The following is a 26,823-nucleotide window of genomic DNA, read 5'->3' as shown; positions in this document are numbered from 1 at the left end:
ATTGATATCATTACTTAGCAACAGCTAATGTTACTGATGAATTGTCAGCCTAGTCTGTCTTGGTGAGAATTGTTTAGGGATTTTCTTAGATGAGGCATGTTGATGTTTTTTTACAGAATAAATAATCAATCATGTACATTTCAAGGTTAAAAGAACGAATGGCATTTAATTTTTATTAAAGCAGAAAGTAACATATTGGACGTTGCCCTCTTCCTCCACTGCTGCCGACTACATTTCCTCTTATTTGATGAGTGAACAATGGAATGTTATTACACTCAACTGATTCTTATTCTCATGTGGAAAATGTCATTATTTACACTAATGCTGCACCAGTTCTGCTCTGCATGTAGTGCTGCATGTAGTGCAGAAGTCATTAATTGTCAAAGGAGCATTCTGCAACGCTACGCTGGGGGGTACCGCACTAGGCTGCGGTGCGTTCTGTGTACCGCATGCGGTCAATATTTAACTCCTGTGTTGGTTTACCATGCAGCGGTACACAGACTCCAAATAGCTAGTTGCAAAGCACGTGTATGGAACAGAAAATGTGGGATAGAAATCTGCTAAAATAAAACTCATATGCATCTGGTGGGCATTAGGCTTCTAAGGCTGAACCAGCAGAGTTGCTGTATTGTATGCACTTTAGAATGTTTAATTACAGTGCTTGAAAAAGTATTTGGCCCCCATCACTTTTTCACATTTTAAGTCTCACAACCTTGGATTTTGATGCATTTGTTTGGGAACTTTTATTTGTGAGTCACGTTATTCAGAGCCCCCCCCCCCCCACACAAAAGAAAATGGTAAACAATAAAATAAATGTTCATTTTTATGTATTCATCCCCCTAGGTCAATACTTGGTTGAACCACCTCTGGCAGCTATTACAGCCAGTAGTCTTTTCAACTCTGACTTTGCACACTGTAATAAAGCAGTATTTTCCCATTCCTCCTTGCAAAATGCCTCAAGCTGTGTCAAGTTGTGGAACGGTGGACTGCAATTTTGAGGTCTTTCCACAGATTTTTGATGAGATTAAGGGACTTGGCTGCTCAAGGACATCTATTTTCTTCATTTTAAACTACTCCAGTGTTTCTCTGGCAGTGGGCTTTGGATCGTTGTCCTGTTGAAAAACAAACTTCCACAGTTATTGTTTTTTGGAAGAGAGGAGCAAGTTTTTAACCAGCATTTCTATGTATTTTTGCACCATTCATCCTCCCATCAATCCAGACAATATAGCCAGTCCCTGTTGCTGAAAAGCCACACATCCCACTTAGCGTTAAGGCCAAAATGTTCCACTTTAGTCTCATCAGATCACCAGACATTCTGCCACAACTGCAGCATCTTCTAGGGGATGTTTTGCGAACTCTTTGCAGACAAGGATTTTCTCCAGCCAGGGCTTCTTCCTTGCCACTCTACCATAAAGATCCTTTTTGTGGAATGCCATGTCACAGTCCTCACAGTTTGCAGCCACTGACTAATGTCACAGTCCTCACAGTAGCTTCCCTAAGTGCCTGTTAAGTTTGGAGTGGGGGCCTGATCTAGGGAGTGTCGTGGTAGTTTATTTTTTCCACTCGGACTGCACTGAGCTCAGAGGGACTTTCAGTGACGTTGAAATGGTTGTGTACCCTTCCCCAGATTTGTGCTTCTCTATAATCACATCTCTGACTTGCTCTTTCTTTTGAAAGTCTCTATCATACTGTGGGACCATACAGAGAGAGCGGTATTTATCCTTACAGATTAATTTAAGGCAGGTGATCTATACATTTCTTACACAGGTGGAGTCCAACACGTTGTGACTTGTTGAGGAAATGTATTGCACCAGAGCAAATTTAGGCTTTCAATTACAAAGGGTATAAATACCTTTTTTAATCTGATTTCCACGATCTCACACATTGCACCTGGGCTGCCACCATGTAGACATTACAAAAGGCACAACTACAAAGTATTGATCATTTTGATAATCTCAAAGCACAAGTAATAAATCAAGCACAATTTATTTATTTTATTTTATTTGTACCTTTTATTTAACTAGGCAAGTCATTTAAACATTGTTATTTACAATGACTGAAAAGAGAACCAAAAAGATGGCCTCCACCCCCACCCAGCCAACATGTTGTGCAATAATTTGGGAGCCTGGTGCACGGTGGCTGGACTGTTGTTATACAGCTCCATGATTAGGGTAGGACTATTGTTCAAAACTTATTGTACTTTTTTTTTTACACCTTCCAAAATTTCATGGATTGAATTTGACAACTTTCAGGATGAATCAAACCACAATTTGTTTTATTCATCAATATATATTGTGCCTAAAGGTTCTTCAGCAGTTTTTTTCTGATTCATATTTTCTAACCCAAAAATGTCCCTAAATATACCAGTTGGTGCTGAAACAGAGATGAATATGCATATTTAGATGGCTATTTTTCATTGATCCATATATTCTGAACACGTTCTCTATGTATTCTAGTCTGTCGACAAATTATAATTAAAGCTATACTGTATTTAAAGGGATGGCTTAAGATAAATGTATTGAATTACAATTCCACAAGGAAATCTGTTGGCCAGCAAGTGGGAAGGTTTTCAGCTGTTTAATTAAATTAAGTGTGCCCAAGGAAACCAGGCCTGCAATGCCCTTTGCACACCTGCATTAGTTAAGCCTGTATACCAACTACTGAGAAGTGCATAGAAAAGGCATACATTTCCTAAATCTGAGTCAGGCCCCTTAGAAAATGTATGCCTTTCTCAGTATAATGGTTTGATTAATACTGAAAGTTGCCATTCAGTAGTTCAATCAATTAAATATTGGATATTTACATTAGATAAATGTACTGAAAAACCTATTGAATGAAAACTCCATGAGAAAATCTGTTGGCCAACAAGTGAGAGGGTTTTGGGTGGTTGAATTACATGTATTCAGTGTGCATAAGGAAGCAACATAAGGTAAGTCTGAATACCAAGTACATTTCCTTTTTTTGCTTAGACTACTTTACTACTCCTTTAGCCTGCATCTGACTCTGACACATCCTGTTTCTCTTTTGGTCCCTCCCCTACCCCCTCATTGCTAGCGTGGAAGCCATTTTTTTACTGTCAATGTCAACTAGGAGAAGTTTTGCCTCCACTCTCGGGCTGTGGCTGCTTCCCCAAAGCATTAGCATAGACATTGTTAGCCTTAGCAGCGTCATCTTGCTTACTCTATTCCCCCTTCATTCTCGTCATTATCAAGGCTTTTTCTCTGGAAGCATCCCATCTGAGTAGAAAGGAAAGAAAGGATGTTGAATAGTTCAACAATCAAAGTGTTGATCCTTTACAATGCAGAAGCAAAGGTTCCGTCGCATCATTGATACTCACCTTATACATGGCCATTGTGATGATGATCAGGAGAAAGAGTCCTACTCCAACTCCTGTACCTATTATCAGCGCTGTATGTGGAGGAATGATGATCTCAGCCTGAACATCAATCTGGAGGAATACATTTTGAGACCATGCGTGACAATAAAACAAGCATTTTAAAACAACTCTTATGCAGTAAATCAGTTTAATTCCACAAACGGAATTACCTGTGTTTGGTGGACGCTTGTAGAGTTATCCTAATGAGCACAGAAATATTACAAAATGTATGCTTTTGTGAATCTTTGCTCAATAAATATTTGTATCTTTGTTGAAGAAAAGTTTTTGACAGGAAACTTACCCCTGGGTCACTCGCTGTCTGGACATATCGATTTTTGTCATAGCTGAGTTTGACAAAACTGATGAAGTTGACTGTTTCTCTATCCCCAGTGAATTTATTTGGCAATGACAAGCTCTGTGGAGTGAGATATTGTTAGTCGAACAACATTAAATAAAATTGTGCCCCTTGCTTCAATTCTTAAAGCATTTTGTGGTAGTAGAAGTGTTTTGATTTCAGATTTAAATAGCAGAGAAGTTAGACAAAAACGTAGAGCTTCGTCTAACTTGTTGGGAAAGTGGTCAAAACGGCAGATGTTTCAAAGTTCAAACTAAAAGTAGTGGTTATTAGAACAGCTGTCTGATTTCAGATTTGAATAGCAGAGAAGTATTAGACCCATATGTTATGTCTAAGTTGTGGTATAAAATGCTCGGAAAGTGGTCAAAATGTCAGTTTGTTAAAGTTGACAGAAAACGTTGTAGATGCAGCAACTAACAAAGCTGCATCATTTGATAGGTAGATATCTGTTCTGATTTGAAAAGCAGATATGTAGACCAAGATGTCATACCCTGTAAATTTTGGGGAAAATAGCTGATTTGTCAGTTGCGCCAGGCAAGTGATACATTCCCACAACATACTTCCATGTTCCTGGTCTTTTGCAGGGGCTTCAAGTTTATATCATAAAATCAGATGCCTTTTATGACATTTTTGCGATGAAGACTATTGCGCTACGATTTTGCCCATTTGAAGACCAGTCAAAAAGCCTACAAAAGTTCATGCTTACTGCATGGCGTCTCTTGCATGGTGTATTCAGCACTGGGAAGTTAATGGATGAAGTTGATGCAGTTATTAAGACATCTGTTGATTTGTATAATAGAATATTGGAATTCATGGGAGTCTAACAATGGAACCTTTTAGAATGTTGAAGAAATCCCATGGAAGTGGATGGAGGACAAAAAGCTCAATAGTTTAAAAGTATAATTTAATATATATATATCAATGAGTCCACTCTGCACCTTTAAAAGTTTGAATGGCATTTCTAGCTTAAATGGTGTAGCGTGCTAAAGAACAATAAATGTGACAAAGATTTAAAGTGGGATGTTTGCTGTCTCAAAGTCTTATTAATTATTAGCATGTTGTTACTCTGTACCATTATTTGTTAAAGGTGTCTTAATACAGACCTTTGCATGTTGATCGAGGTCCTTGAAGGAAACATTTCCAGACAGCACAAATGTAACTGTCAAAAACTTCTCCAAAAGGAAACTGTCACACTCGATGGACTTGCAGTATTTTTCTGGAGAGCAGTACTGTAAACACAGCCAGAAGCAACATGTGTGTTTCAGTAACATGATTTACTATACTGAGTTGTAACCTGATTGGATCAGTTACCAACAATGTCAAGAGTGAGTGGCATTTTTGAATTCTCACCTCTGTTGATGAATTGATGACCTTTCCACATTGAGTGTAGTTCTTCAAAGAAAAGAAAGGAAACTTGTATTAGGTGTTTCCTATTGACAGAAATTGTGCCAGTAAAATGTCAGGACTTTCGTAAGGAATGTGAACAGTTTACCTGTAAGACAGATATTTGGTAGTCCATTTCAAATCTGTGCTCAAGCTTAGTTGGGAAAGTGAAGGCAACTGTGACTGGTACAGACTTAAATCCCAAATTCTGCACCTGTAAACAGTGGGACATTTAATCACTCAATGATACTAACAATAACATTTGTATAGAGATTTTATACAAAGGCATTTGTCACAGAATTTGTTACAAAACATAAACCCTAACTCCCAAATGAGCAAGGCTAGAGCGACAGAGACATTAAAATAGTTTTTGGAGTATAAAAAGATCTAGCACAGTCCCCCACATGTGAATCACACTTTCAAGATCAGTCACAGCAATAGCAGCTGATTGTTTACCTCATATACATTCACCAGTCTTTTAGGTGATGTGTCCTCCAGAGTAAAGTTAATGTAAGTGGTGGAGTCTTGGGGAAGGCTTCAACAACAACAAAAAGATACATAAGTCACCTTGATTTTATTCAATGAACTTGATGGAGTCATTCTCAAACAAAATGTTAAGTATAGGCGTGTAAAGACTTACGCTTTTGCTACCAGGTCAACTGCATATTGAACAGGGATGGTCCTGGTTAGGGAACTATTGGTTGAGTTTCCATTGTCGCTGTAAATAAAGCAAAGGCAAATGCATTTTTTGTGTACATAAATGGAATGCTATGAAGTCCTTCAGCTAATTGAGTAGAAAGTATTGGGGTTGTATACAACTAGTTTGGTTTAATCAATGTATGTACAATACTTTGACTGCACTGGGAAATGTGTGTTTACTGGACTGATTCTCTCACACAATTCACATTGTGGAAGCAGATTTTCTACCTCAGGCCGATGACGGTCATTTCCATTGTGTCGTTCCAGTTGTATCTATTCAAAATATGGAATTTACTGGTGAACACTGCCTGAAAAAAGAAATGGCATTGTTGACAAAGTCAGACTTGATTTGAAATGGGATCATAACTGTGGAAGTGGAAAAGAAGTGGAAGGTATGCCTTCAGAAAGTATTCATACCTGTTGACTTATTCCACATTTTGTTACAGCCTGAATTCAAAATGGATTAAATAAAAAAATCTCACCCATCTACATACAATACCCCATAATGACATAGTAAAAACATGTTTTTAGATTTATTTTTGCAAATTTATTGAAAATGAAACAGAGAGCTCATTTACATCCGATCCTCGTTTGCTAAGTCAAACGACACCGCTGGTTCTGCTCACACTGCCCTACCCTGTGCTTTGACCTCTTTCTCCCCTCTCTCTCCAGATGAAATCTCGCGTCTTGTGACGGCCGGCCGCCCAACAACCTGCCCGCTTGACCCTATCCCCTCCTCTCTTCTCCAGGCCATTTCCGGAGACCTTCTCCCTTACCTCACCTCGCTCATCAACTCATCCTTGACCGCTGGCTACGTCCCTTCCGCCTTCAAGAGAGCGAGAGTTGCACCCCTGCTGAAAAAACCTACACTCGATCCCTCCGATGTCAACAACTACAGACCAGTATCCCTTCTTTCTTTTCTCTCCAAAACTCTTGAACGTGCCGTCCTTGGCCAGCTCTCCTGCTATCTCTCTCAGAATGACCTTCTTGATCCAAATCAGTCAGGTTTCAAGACTAGTCATTCAACTGAGACTGCTCTTCTCTGTGTCACGGAGGCGCTCCGCACTGCTAAAGCTAACTCTCTCTCCTCTGCTCTCATCCTTCTAGACCTATCGGCTGCCTTTGATACAGTGAACCATCAGATCCTCCTCTCCACCCTCTCCGAGTTGGGCATCTCCGGCGCGGCCCACGCTTGGATTGCGTCCTACCTGACAGGTCGCTCCTACCAGGTGGCGTGGCGAGAATCTGTCTCCGCACCACGTGCTCTCACCACTGGTGTCCCCCAGGGCTCTGTTCTAGGCCCTCTCCTATTCTCGCTATACACCAAGTCACTTGGCTCTGTCATATCCTCACATGGTCTCTCCTATCATTGCTATGCAGACGACACACAATTAATCTTCTCCTTTCCCCCTTCTGATAACCAGGTGGCGAATCGCATCTCTGCATGTCTGGCAGACATATCAGTGTGGATGACGGATCACCACCTCAAGCTGAACCTCGGCAAGACGGAGCTGCTCTTCCTCCCGGGGAAGGACTGCCCGTTCCATGATCTCGCCATCACGGTTGACAACTCCATTGTGTCCTCCTCCCAGAGTGCTAAGAACCTTGGCGTGATCCTGGACAACACGCTGTCGTTCTCAACTAACATCAAGGCGGTGACCCGTTCCTGTAGGTTCATGCTCTACAACATTCGCAGAGTACGACCCTGCCTCACACAGGAAGCGGCGCAGGTCCTAATCCAGGCACTTGTCATCTCCCGTCTGGACTACTGCAACTCGCTGTTGGCTGGGCTCCCTGCCTGTGCCATTAAACCCCTACAACTCATCCAGAACGCCGCAGCCCGTCTGGTGTTCAACCTTCCCAAGTTCTCTCACGTCACCCCGCTCCTCCGCTCTCTCCACTGGCTTCCAGTTGAAGCTCGCATCCGCTACAAGACCATGGTGCTTGCCTACGGAGCTGTGAGGGGAACGGCACCTCCGTACCTTCAGGCTCTGATCAGGCCCTACACCCAAACAAGGGCACTGCGTTCATCCACCTCTGGCCTGCTCGCCTCCCTACCTCTGAGGAAGTACAGCTCCCGCTCAGCCCAGTCAAAACTGTTCGCTGCTCTGGCACCCCAATGGTGGAACAAACTCCCCCACGACGCCAGGTCAGCGGAGTCAATCACCACCTTCCGGAAACACCTGAAACACCACCTCTTTAAGGAATACCTAGGATAGGATAAAGTAATCCTTCTAACCCCCCCCCCCCCCCCCTTAAAAGAGTTAGATGCACTATTGTAAAGTGGTTGTTCCACTGGATATCATAAGGTGAATGCACCAACTTGTAAGTCGCTCTGGATAAGAGCGTCTGCTAAATGACTTAAATGTAAATGTAAGTATTCACACTCTTGAGTCAATAGTTTGTAAAAGCACCTTTAGCAGCGACTACTTCCGTGAGTCTTTCTGGGTAAGTCTCTAAGAGCTTTCCACACCTGGATTGTGCAACATTTGCCCATTTATTAAAATAATTCTTCAAGCTCTGTCAAATTGATTGTTGATCATTAGTAGAAAACCACTTTCAGGTCTTGCCATAGATTTTCATGTAGATTTAAGTCAAAACAGTAACTCACTCAGGAATATTCACTGTCTTCTTGGTAAGCAACTCCAGTGTAGATTTGGCCTTGTGTTTTAGGTTATTGTCCTGCTGACAGGTGAATTAATCTGTGTCTGGTGGAAAACAGACTGAACCATGTTTTCCTCTCAGACTTTTCCTGTGCTTAGCTCCATTCTGTTTATTTTTTATCCTGAAAAACTCCACACTTAACGATTACAAATATACCCATAACATGATGCAGTCACCACTATGCTTGAAAATATTGAGTGGTACTCAGTAATGTGTTGTATTGGATTTGCCCCCAAACATAACACTTTGTATTCAGGACAAAAAGTTAATTTCTTTGCCACAGTTTTGCAGTATTACTTTAGTGCCTTTATGCAAATGCAGGAAAGTGCTGTTTGAATGAATGCTTATGAGCCTGCTGGTGCCTACCATCGCTCAGTCAGACTGCTCTATCAAATCATAGACTTAATTATAACATAACACACAGAAATACGAGCCTTTGGTCATTAAAATGGTCAAATCCGGAAACTATAATTTCGAAAACAAAACGTTTATTCTTTCAGTGAAATACGGAACCGTTCCGTATTTTATCTAACGGATGGCATCCCTAAGTCTAAATATTGCTGTTACATTGTTCAACCTTCAATGTTATGTCATAATTATGTACAATTCTGGCAAATTAATTACGGCCTTTGTTAGGAATAAATGGACTTCAACCAGTTCACAATGAGCCAGACGGCCCAAACTGCTGCATATACCCCAAACCAGAATGTATTTTAAAGAAGATTTGAACTTTTAAAGTATGTGACAAAATGCTTCATATGTTCTATAGCAATGTCGTGGCGAGTGTAGCGACCTATGCCATTGTGTGCTGGAAAGGGAACTTAGCTAAGGAGGACATAAGCATGCTTGACAAAATCCTTAAGAAAGACAGTGCTACAATTGGCAGCAGGCTGGAATCAATGCAGGACATGTTCATAAAAAAGCTGCACATGACACACACCCACTCCACCAGGGCTCGAATGCAACACAGGAGCAGCTTCAGTAGCAGGTTAAGCCTGCCCAGATGTTCCACAGAGAGGTTTAGATGGTCATTTTTACTGACAGCCATGAAGCTTTTTAATGACTAATTGATTAACGGTTATGAGGTCTTCCTATTGGAAAATGTTGTTGCCTGTTTTTTCTCTCTCCCAAAGTAGGATAAAAAAAACAGCACTTGAATCAGGTTATTATTTTAGGGATACTATGGTGTATGTGCCTTTTTGTCTTAATGTTTGGTTTTTATCATGTTGGTCATTGTTGCGTGTCCTGTCATTTTAAGTCATTGATACATGCTGTGATCAAACAATTTCCCAAGTTGAGATGAATAAAGTAATGCTCTGCTCTCTACTCATCATTGCACACAGTGAGTCCATGCAATTTGGGACTTAAGCACAATTTTATTTCTGAACTTATTTAAGCTTAAAAAGGGTTAAAAAAGGGTTAAACTGAGTCAAGACATTTCAGCTTTTCATTTTTAATTCATTTGTAAAAATGTCAAACATAATTCCACTGACATCATGGGGTATTGTGTGTATGCCAGTGATAAACAAAAAAAACTATATTTAATCTATTTTAAATTCAGGCTGTAACAACAAAATGTGCAAAAAGTCAAGGGGTCTGAATACTTTCTGAAGGCACTGTATATAGTCAAATCAAAGCTGTCACTCAATAAGACATTGAGTTACTGCTTGTAGCTCTGAGTCTTTATCATTTAAGAACATTTTAAAGCTTTACCGTGTATTCACAGTTGAGCATTATTTACTGGTATATCTAAGTAATCACTCACGGTAGTTTTACTACGGTAGACAGGTATGCTGACACTGCATGTAGTCCTGTCCATTTCACCTTCCAGACCGCCACAGCTGAACACAGTTCTCCTTGTGGACTATGGAATACAGACAATATGTCAAGTGTGTAAAATAAATACAGTCTAAAATAAACAAGCCTGTTAAAAATTAACAATTTTACGGAACTAATCAATTCAACACTTAAAGGTGCACTACGCATAAATCGCTATATGTACATTTTTGGGCAACCCGACCAAATTCACATACAAATGGGAGTTATAGATCTGTCATTCTCATTGAAAGCAAGTCTGAGAAGGGGTAGATATGTTCTATGGCCGCTATTTTTGTTGGATTCAAGCTTCAAATATACTTCTTCATGATACCATACGAGAACATATTGATTACTTTACATGTATAGGAATTTGGTGTATGGAAAGTTACTGAGTGAGACAAGGGGGAGTGCGCAAATGTAATATTCTGTTCAAAGATGTTATTATTAAATATCAATGTTCCTACAGAGAGAAGCAAAGGGCAACAGTCTAGCTTCAGTTCCTGAAAAGGCAGGCCAGCTGCAGGACTAGGGAAGACTGATGAATTTGGCTCGAGGTCAAGAGAAGAAACCTCTGGGAGGGGAGCCAAAGGGTCCGACCACAACGACCCTCCTACTACAGTCCTATCGCACACACAAACACTTCCTTGCCCACGAAGGTTTGAGCATCAGGCAGGGCCATGACTACACCAGTGAGAGGAACCAATTAAGTTCCTGCCTAGTGTAACAGTATAACTTTACGTCGTCCCCTCGCCCCGACACGGGCGCGAACCAGGGACCCTCTGCACACATCAACAACGGTTGCCCACGAAGCATCGTTACCCATCGCTCCACAAAGGCCGCGGCCCTTGCAGAGCAAGGGGAAACCCTACTTAAAGTCTCAGAGCAAGTGACGTAACTGATTGAAATGCTACTAGCGCATACCCGCTAACTAGCTAGCCATTTCACATCCGTTACACTCACCCCCCTTTCAACATCCTCCTTTTCCGCAGCAACCAGTGATCCGGGTCAACAGCATCAATGTAACAGTATAACTTTAGTACCGTCCCCTCGCCCCGACACGGGCGCGAACCAGGGACCCTCTGCACACATCAACAACGGTCGCCCACGAAGCATCGTTACCCATCGCTCCACAAAGGCCACGGCCCTTGCAGAGCAAGGGGAAACCCTACTTAAAGTCTCAGAGCAAGTGACGTAACTGATTGAAATGCTACTAGCGCATACCCGCTAACTAGCTAGCCATTTCACATCCGTTACACTAGCAACAGAGATGTAAAAGGGGTTGACACCGGCTAGTAGGAGGTTATAAATATATATGCTTGTGTAATCATACCTTGTCTTTGCAGCTGTATGACCCAGTGGGTGAATAAACTTGGTTTATGGTTTTTCTAGTTGTCCATTTTACTTTTTACTCTGTTTGTTAGGAACCTAACACTGCTTCCAGTTACGTTTTGTTTTTGTGTCTTACTTTCAGTTTCGTACACCAGCTTCAAACAGCTGAAAATACAATATGTTTGGTTTTGGAAAATATATTTCACAGCTATTTAGATGGTACAATAATTCTCTACACTATACTTGCTTGTTTTGTCACAAACCTAGGCTAACTATTACAATTTTAGTAACCAGGAAAGGGTGGAGTGATTTCTGCATAGTGCAACTTTTAATATTTTATAAATAATTAGCACATGTAGGGTACATTTAAATGTTTGGCTGCAAACTGATGTTTAAATCAATGTTCTTCTATCCTGGTTCTGCAGACCCACAAGATGTGCAAGGAAAGCTTTTGTTCCAGCCCAGGAGGAACACCACTGATTAAACTAATCATCTAACCCTTGATTGGCTGAACATGGTTTGGGTCTCCAGCATTTAATAACATTGGTTTAGATGAGAGCAAGAAGAAAATATCAGAGTGAATTACACAATAGATGGAGGGGTGTCGGTATTACCTTCTGAAGATGCATCATGGAGAATGAGAGGCCAGGAGGGTAGAGGAGGGTTAGACTGGTGTTGTAGGAGTCATCCCCGTGATTGGACAGTCTTATAGTCACGTTGAAGTAACTCTGGTCCACCACTAATAAAGTCGATGTGCTGATAAGAGAGACAAGACTGTACAGTCAGAAAACATACTTGAGCAGTCAGTAATTATTATAGCTACAAACAAGTTACTTTATGTGGCCTCTGTTTATCAGACACTTACATGAAGTTGAAGTCCACCTCAAGCTCTGCCAAACAGGTTTCATTTTCTTTGCAGTTCTTTTGAAAGGGCACCTGTGACGAATTCAAGACAACTGTGAATGTGTTTAGATGACATGTTTTCACAGGTCTTTGGCTAAATTACAATACTCAGTCCACAGTAATTGCTAGTACTGTTGATCATTGTAAGTGAACAGGTTTTAGTCAGACCCAGAATGTTTCCTCGTACCTCGACCACAGCCTTTGTAGGACTGTCAGTATTCAGAATGGCAGTACGACCCTCTTGTTGGCTTTCAGATTGAGAAAAATTAAGTTGGATGATTATGGGCGATAATGTGTCAATCACGCATTGCTGGAAGAAAAGAAAATGTGGCATTAATTTTCCTATCCATAGTCCTGAAAAACCCTCATTCTTCTCATCACTGAATAAGATCAACACACAATAACAATCCAATAATAATTCAACAACCTAACAACTTAATGTTATTCATTAAATCCCCTCTTTACGAGAAACATTATGGTTGTTGTATTGTTGCATAGCTACAGGTTCGCATTGATCATACTGTCATGTAGACTGAGTGGTTGAAGCAGGTCCGCTTCTTTCTCAGCTCCACAGTAGAGAGAAGACTTCTGGCCCCTTTGTTCGTGTCACTGTAAAAGGCTCGGCTCCTCTGTCTCACTGGATCCACATCCAGCGAGTAGGAGACGTTCATCCCTGCACTCAGCGCCTCTGGAAAAGTACACAAGAGTCGTAAATGGCTTCCCTATCAGGGAGAGAAGTTCTGAACCTCATGGTTGCCTGTTGATGAACACCATTAAAGTAGAAAGCAGAGATGGAGTCAAGACCTTAACTCTTGTGACCCAAAACACTTGGACTTCATCTGGGTCTTCACCACAGGTCGGTGGCACCTTAATTAGGGAGGACGGGCTTGTGGTAATGGCTGGAGCGGAATAAGTGGAATGGTAACAAACATGGTTTCTATGTGTTTGATGCCATTCCATTTACTCTGTTCCAGACATTATTATGAGCCATCCTTCCCTCAGCAGCCTCCACTGGTCTTCAGAGACCAAGACCCACGTATTGGGGTCAGTAATTTAGCTATGCACCGAGGCTCCGACCTAGACCACCAAGGCCACAATTATGTGGTCTCAGATCATGATTTCTGTTGGAAAGCACAAAGCCATCAGTGTTCCTAATGTTCTGAGAGTTCTTACCAGCTTTACTCTTTGTTGCCTCTGCCATGTTAAAGCAGGCTGTTAAAGTCACCACGGGGGAAATTATCTCTTTTGCCAGACAGTCAAAGTTATCAGTGCTGATCTCCGAGGGATGGAAGTGGAGATGAGCAGAGAGGCTGAGGACCGGTCTGGACCTGTGAGCGATTGAGATAAAGACAGTGATGTTAGCTTACATTGTACGATGTTGGGTAGCACCGCCCACACCTCATTGCGTTCAGCCCCCATTCAGTGCAGATCACACACTAGTGGGATATTTTTACTGTCATTTTAAACCAGCTGTCTTTTCTTATCCTTTTTTGGACTCGTACCTCAAGACGACAACTGCGCCACGCGCTCCTACTACGATGTCAGTCAGTCCATCCTCACCCAGGTCCATCTTCCCATCAATCGTCTGGCCAAAGAACTGGAGCTTAGATCTCATCCTCGCAGCTGAGATGTGCTGCAGTAAGAAGACAAACATTTCATGAAAAGGCATTGATATTGATATCCCAGGAGGGATGTCTGTTTTCTTTGATCATGAAGAGCCTTTTTGAATGATTTCCATCTTCGTCTGTCTCACCTGGCTGAATTCAGGGCGGATTCCCTTTAGCTTTTCACCCAGGTAGATGTACACGGCCCCCCTGTGATCGTCCTCAAGTGGAGCGCCCACAGCTACATCCTTCAGCCCATCTCCATTCAGGTCTGTGAGAGAGGAGATGGAGGAGCCGAATCTACCCCGAGCCAGCACTGAAACATTCATCTCCATCCTCAGTTCCAGCTAATAAAGGAGAGATCACATGAAGATAAATCCATATTACATTGTCTTTTTGTGCAGTGTTATTGAAGAGGATGGATATTTATATACAAATTAATCAATATCAGCTTCCAGATCACTTTGTCCCTGATGAACATATTCAACCACAAATTGCAGCATTTGAATCTGTTGTTCAGAGATTCACAGTTAAGTCCACCTTATCAGTCAGTGTGTAGACGTAGATCCTGCCCTCTCTAGGTGGTTGGTGAAACATTGGTGCACCCACCAAGAGGAAGTCTGTGTTGCCGTCTGAGTCTATGTCCACAGAACATAGCTCTGCCCCGAAGTAGGAGCCCATCTGAGAAAATCCAAACTTACATTCATACAAAAATAGTTTTGAAATGTTTTAAGAAGTCTTCTGGTTTTTGAATGGAACTCATAAGTAAACATAAAAAGTGATATCATGTGTTCCTCTTTACTATCGGAGGAGTGAATCAACCGTTGAAGTAACCACAAAAGCTGGTTTCATGCTGTCCCTATTGTATAACTTGATTGATATACAACACTGCTTACAGAAATAGCTAATGTTACCAACCTGTTCTCCAGACAATCTTTGTGCCACAGTCCAGTTGTTGTTAACCTTGTTGAAAAGTAGGATCCGTCCCATGTGTTCAGATCTTGGTGCTCCGGTAAAATATAGAAGGTTCTCGTTCTTCTTCCCAACAGCTACAGAGTATCCTATAGGAACAATAAAGAAGTGTAGGTACATTGTAACTACACTCCCTTCTCTGAAACATCTGAACTAATGGAGCTTTGTAAATAGTGTTTGTTCAAATCAAATCGTATTAGTCACATGCACCGAATACAACAGTGAAATGCTTACTTACGAGCCCCTAACCAACAATGCAGTTTAAAAAAAATACGGATAAAAATAAGAAATAAAAGTAACAAGTAATTAAAGAGCAGCAGTAAAATAACAATAGCGAGACTATATACAGGGGGGTACCGGTACAGTCAATGTGCGGGAGCACCGGTTAGTTGAGGTAATATGTTCATGTAGGTAGAGGTATTAAAGTGACTATGCATACGTAGATAATAACAACAGAGAGTAGCAGCGATGTAAAAGAGGGTGGAGGGGGGGCAATGCAAATAGTCTGGGTAGCTATTTTGATTAGGTGTTCAGGAGTCTTATGGCTTGGGGGTAGAAGCTGTTTGGAAGCCTCTTGGACCTAGACTTGGCGCTCCGGTACCGCTTGCCGTGCCGTAGCAGAGAGAACAGTCTATGACTAGGGTGGCTGGAGTCTTTGACAATTTTTAGGGCCTTCCTCTGACACCGCCTGGTATAGAGGTCCTGGATGGCAGGAAGCTTGGCCCCAGTGACGTACTGGGCCGTTCGCACTACCCTCTGTTCGCACGACCCTCTAAACTTCTTTGGGCTAGGTCCTTTTACTCAATTTCCGCCTGAATGACGTGCCCAAAGTAAACTGCCTGTTGCTCAGGCCCAGAAGCCAGGATATGCATATAATTGGTACCATTGGAAAGAAAACACTTTGAAGTTTGTAGAAATGTTAAAATAATGTAGGAGAATATAACACAATAGATATGGTAGGAGAAAATCCAAAGAAAAACCAACCAGAATATTTTTATTTTTGAGAACCCATGCTCTTACAATGGAAAGTATAGGGGCATACTGAATTCTAGCTCCCAGGATGCAATTCCTATGGCTTCCACGGGGTGCCAGCAGTCTATATTCAAGGTTTTAGGCTTGTAACTTCCAAAACGAATAAGAAATATCGGTTTTAGTACAGGGACAGTCTTGGAAATTTGTGTATGCGTGCTTGATGAAGACAGAACGCACCTGCTAAAATCGGTTTCCTATTGAACATACTTCTTTCCGTAAGAAATATTATAGTTTGATAACATTTTAGGGTATCTGAGGAGTAAATATAAACTTATTTTGACTTGTTGAAACAAAGTTTAGGGGTACATTTTCGGATTCCTTTCTCTGCATGTTGAACGAGTGGATTACTCAAATCGATGGCGCAAACTAAACTGACTTTTTGGGATGTAAAGAAAGATTTTATCTAACAAAACGACACTACATGTTATGGCTGGGACCATTTGGACGACAAATTTGAGGAAGATTTTCAAAAAGTAAGTGAATATTTAATCGCTATTTGTGAATTTCTGAAACCTGTGCCGGTGGAAAAATATTTTGATGTGGGGCACCGTCCTCAAACAATCGCATGGCATGCTTTCGCTGTAATGGCTACTGTAAATCGGACAGTGCAGTTAGATTAACAAGAATTTAAGCTTTCAACCGATATACGACACTTGTATGTACCTAAATGTTTAATATCCATAATTTTTATGATTATTTATTTAAATTGTGTGCCATCCAGTTTCACCGGAAGTTGTCTGGCTAGCGGGACACCTAGCCCTAAGTTAATGTTCCATTACCCATATAGGAATCTTTGTCCAATGTGGGGTCCTGAATTTCCCTTTCCTCTGATCCCAGACCCTCAGTCTCAAAGAGGGACCCACGCCAGTTGTTTGATCCCACTGAGCCCAGAACCAAGGTGTCCTGTAGAGGAAATAAAACATTGGGTAATATTTTTCATTAATAAGCATTAATTAACTATATATTGCGTCCATAAACTAGTTGCAATGGTGGTAAGTACATTTATAAAAAATATTAAGATCATGATAAAACATACTGTACATACTATCGCAATATCGCACCTTATTAACGTAGACAGCGCTGAACCCACTCTGAGACATCTCTTTCGTCAAGTTGCCAGCCAGAGCAGTCTTGGAACCTAGAATATACGAACACTGATATTAATTGCGATACATTAATACTTCTACTGTGGAATGTTTTGAGTAAGGTGTATATTTCAGGAGGTGACCAGTATTTCCACTTCAGTTTTTTTTAATGAATAACAACTCTCAGCTGACAGGGACTTTGCTGAAAAATAAGTAAGTAGTAATAAGAGATTTCAACTAATTCTGGAGTTGTACCCTCAATGTTGAAGATCTTTTTTTGAAAGTTGTCTAGGATTCCTTTTAGTCCGTTGTAGTCCTGGATGAGGAAAGTGTTGTTCTCTTTTGGCTCTGATGCCAGGGACTTGAGTTTCGTCAAATTGTCAATCTTGACCTGCCAAGAAATATATCACTTGAGGGCAGGAATTATAGTGAAGTCTAATTTCCTTTTCAATATGAATGATATTTAAACATCCACATCGTAACTGGGAAGTTGGACTGGACCCTTGAAACTACTAATAACAATAATAATAATTATAAAAACTATATTTGTATAGCCCTTTTATACAAGTACCAGTAGGAGAATGAAAAAATAAAGCTAATTAAAATAATCTTTATAAAAGCGTCTTCAGCAGCGATTTAATCATCTATTGACTCACCCGTGTGTCAATCTAAGTAACATGATAAAAAAGTCCCCATCAAAATCCGTCAGTTTAAGATAGAGATCTGTTTTTATGCATCGGCTTTGTGCGTCACTTCCCACCGCATCCGCCTATGTCGGTCTTCCGCATCTGCAGTGGAAAGTGACGGAGCTACAGTGGTGTTTGTCAGACCGTGAGACATACCGAAAATCGGTCTTCTTACGAAAACGTCTGTAGCGTCCGAACGGTTTGGCCTAAAAACTAGTATGACCACTCTATGGAAAGATGAGACTTTCACGAACATACAAATTAATGGAAGTATGGAGGTAGTTTGGTGCCAACAAAAATAAGGGGTTAAATGTATCAAAAAAAAAACAATATTTCCTGAGCTTTGTTAGATCTCCTAGATATAGGACAGACACTTCAAATCCTTATTCCTTAGTATTTATTTTTTGACTGTCTTTTTTTAAAACCATTTATGAATGTGTTATTCAACAGATTTTCTATGGTCTATAGTAGTAAAGTCCAAATTTAATATTTAATCAAATTATTTTTGTTTTGTTTTTTGGGATAGCTAAAGGAAAAATAGCTAAAGCAAAATCAAATAGCTAAAGAATCCATGGTATTACCATCTTAAATCAATTCCATATTCTAGCTTAGTAGAACCCTGGGTCTGATTAGTAAATAAAGGTGTCTGCATAGCAGTGAAACTGAATGTTGTGATTGTGGATGATGTCACCAAGGGGAAGCATGTACAGGGAAAAAATAATGAAGTCCAGAATTGACCCCTGAGGGACACTACAGTGAATAGGTACTGGGGTCGATACTGAAGCACCTATGCTCACTGAGAAACGTCTGCCACATAGATATGACCTGCACCAGTCGAGGGCAACTTTCTTTACAATTTTGTAAAGAATCTTAAAAACTGTTTGCAGGCCTCCCGGGTGGCGCAGTGGTCTAGGGCACTGCATCGCAGTGCTAACTGCGCCACCAGAGTCTCTGGGTTCGCGCCCAGGCTCTGTCGCAGCCGGCCGCGACCGGGAGGTCCGTGGGGCGACGCACAATTGGCATAGCGTCGTCCGGGTTAGGGAGGGTTTGGCCGGTAGGGATATCCTTGTCTCATCGCGCTCCAGCGACTCCTGTGGCGGGCCGGGCGCAGTGCGCGCTAACCAAGGGGGCCAGGTACACGGTGTTTCCTCCGACACATTGGTGCGGCTGGTTTCCGGGTTGGAGGCGCGCTGTGTTAAGAAGCAGTGCGGCTTGGTTGGGTTGTGCTTCGGAGGACGCATGGCTTTCGACCTTCGTCTCTCCCGAGCCCGTACGGGAGTTGTAGCGATGAGACAAGATAGTAATTACTAGCGATTGGATACCACGAAAATTGGGGAGAAAATGGGATAAAAAATAAATAAAAATAAAACTGTTTGCAGAGATCAGGGGATGCGAGCCTGTCCCTGTTAGGGGGCCAACAACATGCTTTAAAAAAAACTGCCTTTTCAAATTGTGGGATTCCTCAGAGATCAGGGTAGAGAAGTAGTTTGTTCTTGCCTCTTTAACCGCAACATTGTAATTTTTCATCAGATCCTTCCTTATCTCATAGAATACTTGACGTTTGCAGACCTTCCATTTCCGTTCTGCATTTCTAAGTACACTTTTTAAGGCAATAGTGTGGTCATTTAACCAAGGCATACAGTTTATTTGTGGTTTTAACTGGTGAAACTGAACCTGTTCAGTAAATCATCAGTGTGATGATCAGTGTTTAGATCTTATCTGTCGGAAAGATATCAGTTTGTCTCTGTGAATGGTTTGTCCTCTGACAAATCAACTGTAAATTTTCGGTGTTCCTCAAGGTTCCGTTTTAGGACCACTATTGTTTTCACTATATATTTTACCTATTGGGGATGTCATTCGAAAACATAATGTTAACTTTCACTGTTATGCGGATGACACACAGCTGTACATTTCAATGAAACATGGTGAAACCCCAAAATTGCCCTCGCTAGAAGCCTGTGTTTCAAACATAAGGAAGTGGATGGCTGCAAACTTTCTACTTTTAAACTCGGACAAAACAGTGATGCTTGTTCTAGGTCCCAAGAAACAAAGAGATCTTCTGTTGAATCTGACAATTAATCTTGATGGTTGTACAGTCGTCTCAAATAAAACTGTGAAGGACCTCTGCGTTACTCTGGACCCTGATCTCTCTTTTGACGAACATATCAAGACTGTTTCAAGGACAGCTTTTTTTCATCTATGTAACATTGCAAAAATCAGAAACTTTCTGTCCAAAAATGATGAAGAAAAATTAATCCATGCTTTTGTTACTTCTAGGTTAGACTACTGCAATGCTCTACTTCCTGGCTACCCGTATAAAGCACTAAATAAACTTCAGTTAGTGCTAAATACAGCGGCTAGAATCCTGACTAGAACCAAAAAATGTGATCATATTACTCCAGTGCTAGCCTCCCTACACTGGCTTCCTGTTAAGGCAAGGGCTGATTTCAAGGTTTTACTGCTAACCTACAAAGCATTACATGGGCTTGCTCCTACCTATCTTTCCGATTTGGTCCTGCCGTACATACCTACACGTACGCTACGGTCACAAGACGCAGGCCTCCTAATTGTCCCTAGAATTTCTAAGCAAACAGCTGGAGGCAGGGCTTTCTCCTATAGAGCTCCATTTTTATGGAATGGTCTGCCTACCCATGTGATTGAAGCAGACTCGGTCTCAACCTTTAAGTCTTTACTGAAGACTCATCTCTTCAGTAGGTCATATGATTTGGTGTAGTCTGGCCCAGGAGTGTGAAGGTGAACGGAAAGGCTCTGGAGCAACGAACCGCCCTTGCTGTCTCTGCCTGGCTGGTTCTCCTCTCTCCAGTGGGATTCTCTGCCTCTAACCCTATTACAGGGGCTGAGTCACTGGCTTACTGGTGCTCTTCCATGCCGTCCCTAAGAGGGGTGCGTCACTTGAGTGGGTTGAGTCACTGACGTGGTCTTCATGTCTGGGTTGGAGCCCTCCCTTGGGTTGTGTCGTGGCGGAGATCTTTGTGGGCTATACTCGGCCTTGTCACAGGATGGTAAGTTGGTGGTTGAAGATATCCCTCTAGTGCTGTGGGGGCTGTGCTTTGGCAAAGTGAGTGGGGTTATATCCTGCCTGTTTTGCCCTGTCCGGGGGTATCATCGGATGGGGCCACAGTGTCTCCTGACCCCTCCTGTCTCAGCCTCCAGTATTTATGTTGCAGTAGTTTATGTGTCGGGGGGCTAGGGTCAGTCTGTTATATCTGGAGTATTTCTCCTGTCTTATCTGGTGTCCTGTGTGAATTTAAGTATGCTCTCTCTAATTCTCTCTTTCTTTCTTTCTTTCTCTCTCTCGGAGGACCTGAGCCCTAGGACCATGCCTCAGGACTACCTGGCATGATGACTTCTTGCTGTCCCCAGTCCACCTTGCCGTGCTGCTGCTCCAGTTTCAACTGTTCTGCCTGCGGCTATGGAACCCTGACCTGTTCACCGGACGTGCTACCTGTCCCAGACCTGCTGTTTTCAACTCTCTAGAGACAGCAGGAGCGGTAGAGATACTCTCAATGATCGGCTATGAAAAGCCAACTGACATTTACTCTTGAGGTGCTGACTTGTTGCACCCTCGACAACTACTGTGATTATTATTATTTGACCATGCTGGTCATTTATGAACATTTGAATAGCCTGGTTTCTCTCTAGGTTTCTTCCTAGGTTTTGGCCTTTCTAGGGAGTTTTTCCTAGCCACCGTGCTTCTACACCTGCATTGCTTGCTGTTTGGGGTTTTTGGCTGGGTTTCTGTACAGCACTTTGAGATATCAGCTGATGTAAGAAAGGCTATATAAATACATTTGATTTGATTTGATGACAGAACAGGACCATTAGTAGAGGATAAAAGCATTTAGTAAATTTACTAGCAGTTGTGGAGTTATTGATGGGAGAGGGAGTGGGAACAGACACATTTTTAGGTGGAGGAGAAATGACTATTTGCCAATATATTTGCACCTCTGTTAACTTCAAGTGAAACGATTTGAAAATGTACCTTAATCCAGGGATGGAAGGTGTTGCTGTACTACTAATTATCCCACAAAAATGTTGGGTAAATGGAGAAGATAAAATACTGCTGCTTTAGCATGAGCTAACCAGCATGAGGATGAAGTAGGCAGTTTAATTAAAAACTAGCAGTATTTCAATCTTCTCCATTCACCGTAAATTGTTGTGGGATAAGTACTGTAGGACTACAGCAAAATCTTCCATCCCTGGATTGAGGTGCGTTTGCAAAACATTTCACTTGAAGTTCACAGAGATGCAAATATATTGGCATTTGGTCGTTTCAACTAGGAAGAGAGCATACCTCCTAGTCAAAATTTATTGGCTAGTGATCAATCAGCTGTAGTTATGGGAATGAAACAGTTGTAATGGAATTACAGTGCATTCGGAAAGTACTCCGACCCCTTGACTTTTTCCACATTTTGTTACGTTACAGCCTTATTCTAAAATGGATTAAATCATGTTTTTTCTCAACAATCTACAAACAATACCCAATAATGAAAAAGCGAAAACAGGTTTTTAGAAATTGTTGCAAATCTATAAAAAATAATAAACAGAAATACCTTATTTACATAAGTATTCAGACTCTATCCTCAGTACCTTGTTGAAGCACCTTTGGCAATGATTAAAGCCTTGAGTCTACGGGGTATGAGGCTACAAGATTGGCACACCTGTGTTTGGGGAGTTCCTCCCATTCTTCTCTGCAGATCCTCTCAGCTCTGGCTGGGTCACTCAAGGACATTCAGAGACTTGTCCTGAACCCACTCCTGCGTTGTCTCGGATGTGTGTTTAGGGTCATTGTCCTGTTGGAAGTTGAACCTCCACCCCAGTCTGAGGCCCTGAGCACTCCGGAGCAGGTTTTCATCAAGGATCTCTGTACTTTCCTCTGTTCATCTTTCCCTCGATCCTGACTAGTCTCCCAGTCCCTGCTGCTGAAATAAATCCCCACAGCATGATGCTGCCATCACCATGCTTCACCGTTGGGATGGTGCCAGATTTCTTCCAGACGTGACGCTTGGCATTCAGGCCAAAGAGTTCAATCATGGTTTCATCAGGCCAATAGAATCTTGTTTCTCATGGTCTGAGAGTCCTTTAGGTGCTTTTTGGCAAACTTCAAGCGGGTTGTCATGTGCCTTTAACTGAGGAGTGGCTTCCGTCTGGCCACTACCACAAAGGCCTGATTGGTGGAGTGCTTTGGAGATGGTTGTCCTTCTGGAAGGTTCTCCCATCTCCACAGAGGAACTCTGGAGCTCAGAGTGACCATCGGGTTCTTGGTCACCTCCCTGACCAAGGCCCTTCTCTCCCGATTGCTCAGTTTGGCCGGGAGGCTAGCTCTAGGAATAGTCTTGGTGGTTCCAAACTTCTTCCATTTAAGAATGATGGAGGCCACTGTGTTCTTGGGGACCTTCAATGCTGCAACATTTTTTGGTAACCTTCCATCCCCAGATCTGTGCCTTAACACAATCCTGTCTCGGAACTATACGAACAATTCCTTTGACCTCATGTCTTTGTTTTTGCTGTGGGACCTTATTTAGATAGGTTTGTGCCTTTCCGATTCATGTCCAATCACTTGAATTTACCACAGGTGGACTCTAATCAAGTTGTAGGAACATCAAGGATGATGAATGGAAACAGGATGCACCTGAGCTCAATTTCGAGTCTCATAGCAAAGGGTCTGAATACTTATGTAAATTAGATTTTTCAGTTTTCTTTGGGGGGGTTGCAAAAATGTCTAAAAACTTGTTTTTGCTTTGTCATTATGGATTATTGTGTGTAAATTAATGAGGTAAAAAAAACAATTGAATCAATTTTAGAATGAGGCTGTGACGTAACAAAATGTGGAAAAAGTCAAGGGGTCTGAATACTTTCCGAATGCACTGTAAGTCAAACAATTGTGTGGTGTTGTGTTGGAGGCATGCAGGCTCTCCCATTTTAAGGACTTACCCCGATGATGAAGCGGATTATGTTTTTGTCATCACTTCTTTTGATAGAGTTAAACTTTCTATCAGTATCACTGGGATCTCCATCTGTTATTACGACCAGTACTTTAGTTGCATCTGCGGTGGCGCCGGCGGCTTGGTTTTCATAAATGTTTTTCCTGAATTAGATGTATACAAACAACAGATCAAGCTATCTTTCTTATACCACAATCCCCTTTCGTCAAGTAAAACTGATTAATAATGATCAACTGTGACCTACAAAAGAAAGTCTATCGCCTGATGTGTGTTGGTTAGATCAGCCATGTGCTCTTCTTTCCAAAGATTAGTCAAGGCTCTCCCCTCTTGGTAGTCATTGAAGTTGAAAACTGTCCTGGCTCTTGTTGAGAACTGAACCGCTGCGAACTGTGGTTTAAAAAAAGAGGAAAAGATGACTAAAATTGATTTCATTCCATACTTTCCATGCAGCGACATGGGTATTTGACATACACTCTTAGAATTAGTGGTGACTCGAGGAACCCTGAAGATCCTCAAGAAACCCCTGAGGTTCTACAAGGAACCATTGCTAGTCAATGGTTCATATTTGCACCTTCAGTTAGTTGAGGGATTCTTGGAGGGACGTTTAATGGTTCAAAGTAGCATTGGGCTCCTGGAGGAACCCTGGAATGGAGGCGCGGCGTAGTAGTCGTGTGGCTTTAACATAGATATTTTTTTGGTCACCCGTTAGAGTAAATGTTATTCCTGTTCATTTGATCTGTTGTATTGTAATCCCATGTTAAGGTTGAACACCGACAGTTTTGTAGCTTCATCAATAGAGGCATATGAGATCCTCAAGAGCCTATGCCACTCCCGAGGTTAGAATACTTGCCACGTTATTACTATATGTTAACATAAATGTAAATATTCTTAATATTATATTAGAATAAATATGTGTAAATATTCAAGTAATTGTTTTTGCAGTGTACAAACATTTACGCTAACGGGTGGCCAAAAATAATCATCTGAAAGCGTCACCTCCAATAAGCCACTCCTACAATCTGATAGGCTGCCACCTCTACAATATATTATTAGAAAGGTTCAAAATGTAACTCCTCCCATCACAAAAAGGTTCCGGTTTGAAACTTTACACAGGGGTTCCTCGAAGACCCTTTTCAGAGGGGTTCCTCAAGGAACCTGTTTGAACTGGAAAGGTTCTGCCGGTGTGGCAACCCAAAAGCTTCTTCTAGGCACCTTTACTTCTAAGAGTGTAGATAAACAGATGTATGTTCAGCAACCTCACAAGCATGATTCAAGTTATGAAATTTAAAGGGAAGAATACCTTGATTGAGGAGTTTTTTAGGGTTGTCATGATATTGTTTATGAAACCTTTGTTCTCATTAAATTCATTCTTTGTCATGCTTCCTGATCCGTCAAAGAGGAAAACGAGGTCCACTATTTTCTTAGTACATTCTGGAAGAGAAAGTGAATTACATAAATGTATTTGATGGATAACACTCACAACATTCTTTACATATTCAGGAAACCAGATCTTATCATTCACAATTAATATTTTGTGACCTAATCCTAATGTAATTTAGCATGACATGAATAAACAGTCAATGTATACCTAAAACTCTTGGGTTATGTTATTATTATCGACAATTGTCTTCAAGTTTCGCCGTTATACCTTGGAAGGCAGGTGTGAAGCTCGAGGTGATCTGGAGCTGGCTGTTGAACTGATAACAAATACTGTTCAGATAGGAGTTCCCATCACACGTGTGTGCCAGGCCAGGGCTGCAGGCCTGAATGAGGAGAATAAATAATTGTAAATGTGATAAAATAATGGATTGTCTGGTGGACCTCAGATGGCTTCAAAAGAGATTTACAGGAATTTGCCATGCTCATTTTGAGATTGCTGAGGTATTGTTTTATAACTCAAGTGAAACAAGTAATTTAGATTTAAACAGGCAGCCCAATTCTGATATTCTTCCCACTAATTGGTATTCTGTCCAATCACATCAGATCTTTTTCAGAGCTGATCTGATTGGTCAAAATACCAATTAGTGAAATCAAGATCATAATTGGGCAGCCTGTTGTAAACACAGCCAAACACATGTATTACATATGTAAAGTATACTCACATGGAGTATTTGAAAACAAGAACATGATCAAAATAACTGTTTGGTGGTTATCTTACAGTGAACGTTGGAGGAGAAGTAGATTGTCCAGCCATAGACAGTCCAATGTACTTGATTGTGTCAGTTCCTGTTGGAAGGCAAAAGGCAGACTTGCAGAATCAACTAGTGTTTCTCATTTTCAAGATCTTGTTGACATTTCAGCAATATTTTAATACTCTGACAAATATCGATTAGCCATGGTTACCGTGATAGGTGTTACATGTTCTAATAATTCGTATAATTATTCATTTTGTTAAGGTAACCACCTTTCTAAATTGCAGTCCAGTAAGTACAGTATAGTGTATCATCAACTTCCATCTCTACCTTGAGGAGTGTAACAGTCTTTACAGTTTGTTCTGTCTTGAGCACATCTACAGATTCCACCAGATCCGTTCTTCTGATATGGAGCACTGACCATTACCCTGTGGGTGAGAAATAACAGTATGGATTGGTCGATTTAGATGAGCCTGTGTCACTACTTATATATATATTCAGTTTATTATGTACACCCTTTACCTCTAGAACAGCCTGAATTCTTTGGGTCATGGATTCTACAAGGTGTCGGAAATGTTTGTTACTCAATTGGTACCATGGGACCTGACGTGTGCCAGGAAAACATTCCCCACACCAGTACACCATCTCCACCAGCCTGTACCCTTGATACTAGGCAGGATGGATCCATGGACTTATGCTGCTTACGCCAAATCCTGATTCTACCATCAGGATGAAGCAACAGGAACCGTGATTCATCAGACCAGGCAATGTTTTTCCACTCCTCAATTGTCCAGTGTTGGTGATCATGTGCCCACTGGA

The 26,823-nt window shown here is 41.5% G+C and overlaps 1 protein-coding gene across 1 annotated transcript; it reads right to left on the bottom strand.

The window, feature by feature from the left end:
• Nucleotides 1–2,183: 2,183 nt before the first annotated feature.
• LOC120022762 (integrin alpha-X-like) lies at nucleotides 2,184–26,428 on the bottom strand. The gene is made up of 29 exons (XM_038966759.1): nucleotides 26,335–26,428; nucleotides 26,031–26,098; nucleotides 25,521–25,635; nucleotides 25,173–25,303; nucleotides 24,117–24,259; nucleotides 23,862–24,015; nucleotides 17,476–17,611; nucleotides 17,197–17,273; nucleotides 16,915–17,038; nucleotides 15,050–15,192; nucleotides 14,672–14,812; nucleotides 14,281–14,478; nucleotides 14,030–14,160; nucleotides 13,701–13,855; nucleotides 13,049–13,215; nucleotides 12,715–12,837; nucleotides 12,490–12,560; nucleotides 12,239–12,380; nucleotides 10,243–10,341; nucleotides 6,042–6,121; nucleotides 5,755–5,832; nucleotides 5,571–5,649; nucleotides 5,224–5,328; nucleotides 5,082–5,123; nucleotides 4,835–4,960; nucleotides 3,678–3,791; nucleotides 3,547–3,576; nucleotides 3,338–3,448; nucleotides 2,184–3,236 (listed from the first exon to the last, which is right to left on the bottom strand). The coding sequence occupies exons 1-29, from the start codon at nucleotides 26,426–26,428 to the stop codon at nucleotides 3,177–3,179; spliced, it is 3,237 nt and encodes a 1,078-aa protein (XP_038822687.1). The 3' UTR covers nucleotides 2,184–3,176.
• Between the last annotated feature and the right edge of the window lie 395 nt (nucleotides 26,429–26,823).

This window comes from Salvelinus namaycush, chromosome 2 (assembly GCF_016432855.1).
Source record: "Salvelinus namaycush isolate Seneca chromosome 2, SaNama_1.0, whole genome shotgun sequence".
Lineage (NCBI taxonomy): Eukaryota > Metazoa > Chordata > Actinopteri > Salmoniformes > Salmonidae > Salvelinus > Salvelinus namaycush.
Note: the sequence above shows the minus strand (reverse complement) of the source record. Positions and strands in the feature narration are given on the sequence as shown.

Excerpts from the sequence above, each read along its gene's own strand:
- LOC120022762 (XM_038966759.1), bottom strand. The coding sequence starts at position 26,428 with ATGGTCAGTGCTCCATATCAGAAGAACGGATCTGGTGGAATCTGTAGA. Across the intron at positions 26,099-26,334 it reads AGACTGTTACACTCCTCAAG|GAACTGACACAATCAAGTAC; the intron begins GTAGAGATGGAA and ends GCCTTCCAACAG. Across the intron at positions 12,561-12,714 it reads CTACAAAGGCTGTGGTCGAG|GTGCCCTTTCAAAAGAACTG; the intron begins GTACGAGGAAAC and ends AATTCGTCACAG.